This window comes from Amblyomma americanum, chromosome 5 (genome assembly GCF_052857255.1).
Source record: "Amblyomma americanum isolate KBUSLIRL-KWMA chromosome 5, ASM5285725v1, whole genome shotgun sequence".
NCBI classification, from domain to species: domain Eukaryota; kingdom Metazoa; phylum Arthropoda; class Arachnida; order Ixodida; family Ixodidae; genus Amblyomma; species Amblyomma americanum.
In genome coordinates, this window is record NC_135501.1 from 15,946,452 (window position 1) to 15,957,427 (window position 10,976).

Consider the following 10,976-nt stretch of genomic DNA (forward strand, 5'->3'; position numbering starts at 1 on the left):
ATCAACCCAGATGGGTGTTTTTGGCTGGTCCTCTAACGTCCTCCAAAATCGAGGTTTGATATACACCGTTAGACTTGGGGTAGATTTCAACACCAAAAAATACGGAGGTCTTACGGTTGGCGAAGGGAGCAGATTGGGTGTAGATTTTTACACCAAAAAATACGATGCACTTCCGGTTAGCAATGGGAGGTTTCAACCGCGGCGATACGCTGAGCGGTGGGTGCGGTCTCGTGTTTATGCAGGCGCCAAGATTTCGCAACGCCGGCATCTAGGAGGAGGAGGTGAAGACAGCGCTCCATTTTTCTATTTTTCATTTTTGCTCTTTTCTACAAGGCTACTAGAACTGCTAACTATATAGGCGGAACGGTGCTAGTTCGTTAATCACAATAATCAGGTTCGAATGCGCTTTGTAATCATGAACAAAGCCCAATCGAACTTCAATGTTGAGATATAACAACCAGCCCCGTTCCGTCCATGCCGTTACGAAGTAGTACTGTAAGGTACAGGGCAAGAACGCTGGGTACAAAGTGCATCGGACCGCTGTCTTCACCTCCTCCTGGATGCCTTCGTTGCACGATCGTGGCGCCATGCATACACACGACGTCGCAGTCACGTCGCAGTCACGTCGCAGCATACTGCCGCACATCGCGGAAACAAAACAAGACCAGCGGCGGCGGCAAGGAAACGTCTTTAATCTGACTCCGCTGTGTATACGGCACTTCTGTGAAAAATACACAAACCATGTCTCCGGCGCTAGCCGAAAGTATCTTGACGGGGTGGTTCGCAATGGGCAAGAAAAGCAGAGTTGGGGAGACGACAGGCAATGAAACTGAAAACAAGAATGTGGCAACGGATCTACGTGCCAAATTCCTGCAACACATTTTTCTTCTCGTAAAAGTATACAATCTCTTCCCTGTGGCCCAAAACCTGAATCCCTGAAGAACTTGAATGGTGCACAAGCCACTTGCGGGCAGCTCCAAGTTGGACAAATAATGTTTGCCATACAATTCCCAGTGGCTAGTTCCAAGTGGCTAACTTCAAGATGCAGATTACAAACTACAGTAAAAGAAATACTGAACAGACATCCTAAAGCAGCCCACTAAATCTACACTAAAATATCACAGGTATCCAACCTCTAATGTTTGTGTTTGTTCTTGAGAAACACATAGGATGAACATAACCTTAGAAAACGTATACAATACATTCAATTTAAAACACAATCACATAAAAAGAACACAAAACAAAACTTTACACTCAATATATGGAGGCCTATGATCTAGAGAAAGTTTATGTGCCCCGAAAGATATGTTAGCCACCCATTTGAAGGAGCCTGTCGCAAATAAAATGCAGCACTCATAACTTATATGGAAAAAATTAGGATACACAAACACATGCACACGTGCTTTTCAATCTAGCTAACAAGTAATGACTAATGCTGAAACACAATGAATTAGTCAACCTGGTATTGCGTGACTGTGCGCACTACAAGCAAAGCAAAAACACATGGGCTAAGGTCAAAGCGCTCAGGACACATGCATTCTTTTTGATCGGGAGAAAGGCATTCATCATCTTCACTTTAGGACGAAGTGAAGAAAAATTTCAGAAAAGTTCCCATGGCAACTGATCAGACTAAGGACTAGTAACTTTGTGAATAAATAAGTAATTGAATTTCTGAAGACCTGTGTCTAAGCACATATTTGCTTGAAAACCTAATTGTTCACCAAATCCATTATCACCATTATTTTTTTTCTAAGTAAAGGATATGTATAAATGCTTGCAAATGTGTCATGTGGCAGAACGTGAAATCTATTAAAAAGATAAAAAATTACAAAATGCTGACAGTGCTTCCAGGAAGCTGTCCGAGCTAGATGCAAAAAGATAAAAACGATGATTAGCCCATGCAGGGACAAGAAACCAGTGGGGTGATGATTTTTAAGGGTCAACGAAATGTTGCTGTTCCTGTTTGCCACGTCTCCATGCTGTCACATAATGCGAGTACAGCATTTGTCGAAGTTCAGATCCCAAAGAATTCGCTTCTGAGCCTTGTTGTGCATCGCTAGCATTCCAGATCTCTTGAAGGTACAGAAAATCTTGCCCTCACCACCGTGAATGTTGCACATCCATGGATGCTCAGTGGCCTTATTACACGGCTTAGAAGCCAAACCCTTTGGCACTGTTCTTTTTGACAAAGGCTATACATCAGTTTTCTCACAGATTCATGCTGATATTGTTTTCCTTTTTCTTCGCTCTGGCCAACTGTATCATGTTAACATTGATAAGTTATAGCAGCACAGTTTGTGTTCCACTACCAGTATCTCAAACAGTACTAAGAAACTAGACATGTAAAACATGTACAGGCAGATAGAAGCGCCAGCTCTGAAGGAAAGACAAAGTGTTTTTTAAAAACTGATGAGCTCAAAGCCATCGAAGCGTGGTTTATTTTAAGCTAAGTATCTAAAAGCACTCTCAAGAAAGGTCAGCATACAGAGTGCCTTCTTTAGATTTTCCAAACGGAACATCCAGAAGGCTGCAAACAGCAGAATCCCCACAAAAGCGATGAGGTTTTCACTACAGGGTGATGGCCAATGAACAGGAAAACTGCGCCTTGATAGGTGAGGAGGCATCCTGTAAGTGCTTGGTCCTGCAAAATTAAAAACGAAATTTCACTGAAATTTCTAACACTTGTAGAAGTGCAAAAAAATACTATCGCATTTCAGTATAATGTACATTATGACTACAATATCCTAGGGACGAATTCATGAGGGGCTGGTCTCCCCTCCTCAAAGTGAGAACTTTTACATAAAGAAACCATGCTCAACCGAATTTTTTCAAGAATAAAGTCAAAGAAATGCGAGGTTCAAACATGTCACTGACCGATTTTTAAAGATATTGGTAACCAGGCTAATATACTTGGAGCTATCAGCACTGTCTAGATTCAACTTCATTGCCCACCACTATGTGCAGGTGACCTTGGTGACAAGTTTTGTATCAGAACTTTTTTATTCATGATTCGTTAGTATGGATGAATTACTTTGCGAGAATTGTGATCGGAAACCAAAGTATCCATATTACAGAGGTGAGACTTTACATATGATTTGTCCATTAGAGCCATGATGACATTTAGTGGGCCACCACAACTATGAAAAAGTTAAGCAAAATGCTGCAATGGCCTCCCTGCCAAAGATTTGAAAAACTTATTCCAGTTATACGACAACTGAGCTGCTCAATCTCATTTAATTGCAACTAGTGCAGCAACAGCCTAACTGTAATCGAACTAGAGGCTAAAGAAACAATGGTGAGCCACTGCTCATAAGGGAGCGTGATACAAAGTGCGTATTCGAAAGGTACAGCTCACCCACGAAATCTACCACTCTTGCTTTATCCGTGACATTTGATACATATGGCGACTACAGGAATTTTTGCTGAGCATCGAAGAAGCAAATGTTCTCTAGGGAATCACATTTTGAGCACCTATAACAGCCGGGGAACCAACAATCAGTACTCCCCATGAATCATATTTGCGCGTGTATAACGAACACCTAAAAATACAAAACTGGTATGGTGTTGTTCAAAGTGTATATCACCATTATACACAGCTTGTGAAGTAGCACTCCACAATGATTGGATGCCATCGAAGACTACAACACAAAACACGCTTTTCCAACTGAAAATAAAAAATAGCTGCACCGTAACCAGACCTCATTACCATTTGTCAATAAAATGAAAAAAAAACACAGTCGCAAAAGCAAATAATGGTGATCGCCTCTCCATAGTTTGGTGCAAGTCTAAAAAAACCACAGCCGTCTCAACATTGGATTATTGGTTATTTGAAAAGAGTGGTAGTGAACACGCGTGAAAATGAGACAGTAGCATTGCAAATCCCAAAATAGTAGCGTGTCAGTACGCTGTATCTGGTTTAGTAATGCAAGTACTCTATTTTCAGAACTGAGCATAGTTGCAGCAGTTACACTGGCGCCTTATTCCTGCTATTGTCATTTTTTTAATTGCACAAGTAACTATGCCTCAATTTTAAAGAAATTCCCATGGGGGTCAGCAGCTTCTTACTGTCATTGTTTGCATCCCGCCTCTTTGCAAGATAACGAAACACCAGGGCTTTGTGCCAGCCCCATTCTAAAAAAATCACAAAACCCAAGCTTTGGTAAGGCTCATGACTTCAATGCCTAAACTTCAGTAAATTCTGTGCCTAAAAGGTAGTCAACAGGTGCTCAGATGAATACTGAGCTGCTATTTTCGTACAAAAATTTCAGTACCTGCCTATGTCCACCAATCATTTGCACAAAAATACCTACAAGCGTTGCAGGGGGCACCTTTCTTTGCGACTTAACTCTGAACTGTCTGGTACTGCTTGTAGATTAAACTGATGCAACCTTGGAGTTCTTCATAGATTAGAACCTGTATAGAACAATGTCCAGTCAGGTTTGGTACCAAACAAATCATTATGAATAAAATGTATGTCGTTCGAATTACTGACTCCAATAATGATAGATGAGCAAGGCAATGAAGTATGTGATGCTTTGAAATTAAAGCAGCTGTTATATTTTCACAAATAGGGACAGCACGTTAATACTGCACCCATCGAAGTTATACCGCAACGAACCGCAAAATATAAGGCAAGAACAGACAGCCGTTGCTTTCTCGCTTTCACTCGTGTTCCAGTGACAAAGAGATTGCGCCCTTGTCTGAAAGCAGCAAATAAGCAGATTGGAATTCTAAATGTGGCGGCCGAATCTATGACGACAGAATACAAGTATGCACTTCAGAAGCTTTGAGCACATTCATTTGCTGCGACGCGCACGATAAGCAAAATTATGTTTTTTGTGGGGAACCATGGCGTTTTAGAATAAGCAACCTGATTTTTTTATGTTGTGGGGACCTGCCCTGCAGCCCCATGAGTTTGCTTTCCCGCGAGGCCCCGTGCAGCGGCGGTCTCACCTCGAGGCTGAGCGCAATCCCTTGTGAGTTACATTAACTGGCAAGAGAGGGCGCCAGCATCGCTGCGCGGAGACTGCCAAAGCCCGCGCGCGGGAGAGGGTCTTCGGCTGGGATAATCGCCGCGAGCGGACGCGCCGCTGGCGGCTCCGCTTTTCGCCGGCGGGGCGAAGAAGCGACGGGGAGACAGGCTCCCGTACTCGTCCCGTCCGGCCTGCGGAGTTTATAGACAGTAGACAGTTTTAGCTGTGCGTACGCAAGTGCTTGCGTACGCAAAGAGCTACGGCGCTGCGTGCGTTACGCTGTCCGCTCCGAAGTATAGTTTTAGCTGGCCGAGCCGTAGCGTCCTTCAGGCGCACGTGGCGCCATCTAGTGATAAGACGTCAAAGCACATCAACGCTCGGTTGAAGGAAATTTCATCCGTGATTACTGATAACTAGTGTCAGTGCATTGTGAGCCTTTTTTGTTCCAAGAAGAAAAACTATGCAAACCGAAGAAAATGTAAGAAGTGGCTAAAAGCCAGAAAACTGCTTCGCCAGGGGTCGTTGCTACGAGGAATACACATTGCATATAGTTAGGCCTATGAGCTTGAAAATCACCAAATTATCTGAAAAACAGGGGCTAGTTATCGCTTATACCGCTACGTGTGGGCAAGATTAGGCGAAATAAAAGTCAACCGCTACCATTTTAGCGAGCTATTGCGTCGGAGAATCCAGCGGCGACATGTATTTATTCCGAAGCGGGCGAGCAGGGCGCCGCCATCTTGTCAAAGCGTACGCAAGCCACGCAGGCGCCGCAACGCAAAGTCCGCTGACTAGCGTACGCACGCAAGACGCAGGGCTTGCGCTTGCGTTCTGCGCATGCGCACTACCGTCCCCGCAAACTCCTTGCGTACGCTAAGCCGTTGCGTGCGCACAGCTAAAACTGTCTTATATCCCTTGCCCTAGCGCGGGGAACCTTGCTGGTGAGTCGGACGACCTCGATTCATTAGCGTACCTTGTTGCTAGCTGGCGTTATTGTTTCTGTAGCAATAAATGCCTGTTTGTGTCAGCCAATGTGTCGTTCCTTTGTTCCCCCAGAGCAAGGCCCGCCGTGGTCGGAGAGCGCTCGGTAGCGTACGCGATCACGGGGTGGGGTCCGGGCGGCTTTGAACCGTGTCAGCCGCGATTGAGTGGGGAGAACGTACTTATCTCCCCCAATCAAACCCCACAATGTTAATAGCGATGCCGCATACCTCGTTCTGCGAACATGCATGAAATTAAGAGTGGCCAGAAATGCTGCACATATCCAAACTAAAATTACACAAATGCTTCGGAGGGCACTAAAATAAAAATGCCGAAAACCTACAGCCACTTGCAAGTGTACTTCACTTCAGTGCAGACGCAAGCAGACTTGTACAGAGCGCTCGTGCGTTGCTTTGCGGAATGAAGGCGAACTTATAACGCCGCCAGTTGGATTGTCTGACAATGCAGAGGTGCTCAAGCGCTGGCGCATAGTCATATAAAACAACCCATACACTGGCAGCGCCTCGTTAAGAAAACTGCGCTAATGTTTTGCTCCATTCCGCAGCACAATGCTTCAGCGCTCCACACAAGCCTGCTCACGTCTTTATCGTACAACGATATTTAAGACGCAAAATCACTTACATGACGGCGAGACGGATGTGAGACGGCAGGGATTCAAAAATATCCTTCCGGGCAGCAGGGTCGAGGTAGAAATTTCTCTCCCGCTGGCCAAGGGCGCGGCAAAGCCAGCGCTTGTCTCAATTCGCTCACAACGGCGCCATAGCACCATTCGCAAACCAGAGCGAGGGGCAAGCTCAGCCGTCGTTTACGATATCCACTTCAGTGAACTCGGTTAAGCATCCATCGTTTCTTTCCCCGTCGCGCATCGAAAAGCAGCAGTGTCAAGCGCAAAGTCGCCGCTCACGATGTCCGTTGCAAGAGAGGCTGCAGACAACCCGCCGTGCTGAATTCTGCGACGCAATCCGAGACGGCCCCGCTGGCGCTGCTAGGCCTACGTCGCTCACAGTCTCAGCGCGTTCACTCACGACTCTCTCGCCGTCTTCTGATCCTTTGTGCCGCCTGCTGTCGATTGCATCTCGACTGATACCAAAACTTGCTGCTTCGTTCCGGAACTAAGCGAAACAGATAAAAGTACACTGTTCCACTGGCGCGTTCTTTTGAACAGCAGCAGGAATTCGACCTCGCTCCGTCTCAGTTGCCGTACGGTGTTTTTTTCTACACCGTTCGGAAGATTCCGAAGGGCGACAACCACTCCGTTAGAGACGGCTGATAAACGATTGCGGACCTCGTTAGCACATCGTCAGTTCTAGCTGGTGTTGCTTCGGTGTTTATGATATCATGTGCACCGTTTTACCGGCGTTCTCGTCTGGCGATGCGGTGTTTTAAAGCGGACGAACACCGATAAACCTCCCATCTCGTGTCATTCGTGTTTAGTGTGAGTGGAAGCTTGAAAGCCCTACCTTTCCTAACTGTATTTGAAGAGGTGTTGTCAGTTTTGCAGTTTTCCATGCCGAGTTCTTCTCTCATTAACACGGTAAAGGATTTGAGAACATCAATGTCTGAGAACCATTTCTCACTGAAGTAGATTATTCTGCATGGCTATATGTTTACATAGGTCAACTCAAGTGGTGATTGAGGAACATTTTGCAGACATAAAAATAAAATATTCTTGTGCACAAAAGCAAGAAGAACCTACAGATTGCACATAACGCGGTGAACTATGCAGACTTCAAGTTCCAGTAGGTTGGTAGGTAGGCGGAAACTTCCGCTACGAAGCACTTGTGACGGGGCAGGGGGCGGATGGGGTGGCGGTTGCGCTTTAGTGTTCGTTCTTCGTTTTTGGTCCTTGTTGCATAGCGCTGTTTTACTGTTTTAATATTATGGAGCATTTACAACTCGCCCAATCTGCCATTCTACTACAGTTCCCGCGCCATTCACAAGCCGCAGCCTCCAACTCTGCACGTAGCGAGCCAAAATTCACCCCGGTGCCCTTAGTCTTTAATGCCACGACTAATGGGTAAACCCGATTTCCTCTTACGAGTTTTCTATCACGTTTTTGCTAAACCTTTTCCCAAAACCCAATCTGAATTAATGACACCCAATTGAACTAACTTCGTATTAAAAATGTTACTACCCAAGCAGCACAGGTAATCGGCCTACTATTGCAACAGGATGATTCCATCCTGGTCCTTTGTGGGGCCGGCCTTTACCAATACTGTTCCAACGGTGGCCCAGTTACCTGTGTTGCTTGGGAAGGTTTTTTCTTCTTCGCACCACACGTCCTTAGAGGTGTTCGCTTATTTGGCATTGGACGTGTAGACAACAGCCAGATTATGAACGATCGATGACAGACAGACGAACGAAGAAACTGGACATTTTTAACACTTGAAAAACTCTGCACAAACAACTACACACATAAACAACAGGGCTGCACACACAGCTACCAAAGCTGACACAAATTAACGCTCGAGCTCCAAGCTCGCTCTTCACGGCCGAAAGCCGGGGTCTGCCTACTCCGCTGCGCGAAGCCTGACCAAGAACCGCATAACACGGCGCAACGTGCTCTTAAATAACCCAGTTCGGAAGTTCCAGAAACGGGCGAGGGCGCTGGAAGAGAGAGAGGGCGTTGCAGGCTCTATTTCGATGGAGGCGAAAGGCTAGAGGCCTGTGTATAGTGCTACGCCAGTGCATATTAAAGAACCGCAGCTGGTCGAAATCATTCGGAAACTGCACAACGAACCTTCATAGCCTGAGTCTCGGACATTAAGCCTTATAAAACCGTGCAACCAACAAGTTATCGCAAATGTTTTGGCAATATCGCTGGGCAACGAATGCAGAATCGATAGTGTTAATATCGATAGTCTTACTACCGACAGCCTAAATATCGATGGCCTTAGTGTCGACAGTATCAGTATCAATAGTATAACTATCGATAGTTTTTACACTATCGATAGCCTGTCGACAGTAGCACTATCGATAGTTTTCTTACACTATCGATAGCTTCAAAAAAACTATCGATACTCTCGATAGTAAATTTTCCGGGTAGTTTTCAATCACTATTACTTTGCCTTCGCATCACATGCCCTGCCCAAGCCCATTTCTTCCTCTTGATTTCGAGAAGGATGTCATTAACCCGCGTTTGTTCCCTCACCCACAAACTCGGGTTAATGCAACTCTTCTCAAAATCTGACAGGTAATCTCGAATTTTTATTGTTTTATGTAAAGTTTCATCTACAATCTTGACTGCCTTGAACAAGAAATATACATTGTCACAGGCTCTCGTCCCTGAAACACCGCAGAGGGGTTTATTTTCTTTCCCCTTCTCCCCGCTCCCTCTTATGAACCTAGCCCTCTTCGACATGCCTCAGTGCAGAGCAGCTCGCTGAATCCTATGCAATGCTTAACTTGAGACCTTCTTCACTTGTGATCTCCTCCTTAACTCTCAAGCGTGCTCGTGGCCTGCAAAACTCTCCTACAACATGTGGCGAAGTGCGCTATATTTAAATCCTCGAGCTCCGCTTCTCTTACCCGCGCATTTCGACAACACCCGCTCGTGCCTTTTGCGCACTTCTGCTGAACAGAGAAGAGAGCAGTCATCATCTATTCTTTCCTGATTTGGGGAACTTCCTTCTGTGGGAGCCACTCCACCAAATTTTCCGTGAAGAAGATTACATGGGAAGAGAAAGTACTCACAGCCGACAGGAGCGCACATTCGCAGGCGGGCCGATGGCTATGCTGCGGCCGTTGTCTCCGCTCAGCGGGTAGCAGCGGCGCGCCACGCATCCCAGACGCGCGGCCGCTCTCGTCCTCGGGACGGGCCGCCGACGACGCACGCCCCCGACTCGGGAGGCTCGGGACGGAAGGAGGGGCGCGGTCCGGATGGGGATCGTCGTTGTCATGGCGACGAACGCCGCCGCGGCCTCTGCTCGCCTTCCGTGGCCCAGGGGGCGCGCTGGACTCGCGCGAGGACCGCCGTCTTCGCTCGGATTCAACGAGGGATTTTTGCAACCGGGAGTCGAACCTTCGTCCGTGGAGGTAGGGTCGTTCGAAAAAGTGTGCGGCCGTCAAACTTCGGGGTGACATGAAGCGCTGGGTTGACACGTGACCAACGTTATTGCCTCTTTTGTGTGACGTCACCAGGCAAGCAGCCTTTATATAATTCATCGTCTGCCGAAAATAAAGCAGTCCTGCGTTTGCCCTCGGCTCGGATCTCTCACCCGTTAAAACAGTGGCGACGAGGGGTACGTCCCCGCGGCACTGGAGGGGGCTACGGCTACGGTGCGTCAGTGGTCATGTCCATGTCTTCGATCATCGGCTCCCCACGTTTCTACGAAAACGAAAATAAGTGGGATATTTATTTGACTCGCCTGGAAGCCTTCTTAGAAGTGGATGATGTTAAGACAGAGGAGAATAAAAGGGCCTTCTAAGTTTCTGCACAATCAACAAAGACGATAGGTATGCTTGCCGAACACTGCGCTACCCTAAAAGTAAATCAGCTTAGCTAGAAGGACGCAGTCCCGTTGCTTAATGCAAACTATACGCGCCGAGGTTCAACGATATTGCCGCAAGTTAGAAGTTCTTTACCAGAAACCGGGCTCAAAACGAATCTGTCCGAGAATATGTTGCTGAACTCCGCAAACTTGCGGAGTTCAACACACTGCGGCAATAACCTTCACCACATGTTGCGTGACCTCAACGTTTGTGGCATCCGAGATCGCGCCGTGCAACAGATGCTACTCGCAAAAACTGCGCTCACGCTTGCCGAAGCCGCAACTATTGCTTGGCTGCAGAGGGAGCCGCACGGGAAGTGAGCGCAACGAGGCAGTCTGATAACTAAGCAGCAGTGTGCAGTTTAGGTGGCCAGTCTTGCCGCCATCAGAACAGCACCAAAGCTAAAAATCAAAGATGTACCGATTGCGCACGCTGCGAAAACCGCGATCATCAGGCAAGGCAATGTCCGTGTAAAAGAAAGCAGTGATGCGCTGTAGAAAGGCTGGCCAT

General features: G+C 46.8%; 1 protein-coding gene across 2 annotated transcripts in view; it reads right to left on the bottom strand.

Moving 5' to 3' along the window:
• Positions 1-9,910, bottom strand: part of LOC144132305 (uncharacterized) — a 241,606-nt gene extending 231,696 nt beyond the window's left edge. For both annotated transcript variants that reach the window (XM_077664617.1, XM_077664616.1), the window contains exon 1: positions 9,669-9,910. In XM_077664617.1, coding sequence (XP_077520743.1) covers positions 9,669-9,874 — 206 coding nt within the window. In that variant the 5' untranslated portion in view covers positions 9,875-9,910. The remainder of the gene's footprint in view (positions 1-9,668) is intronic.
• Between the last annotated feature and the right edge of the window lie 1,066 nt (positions 9,911-10,976).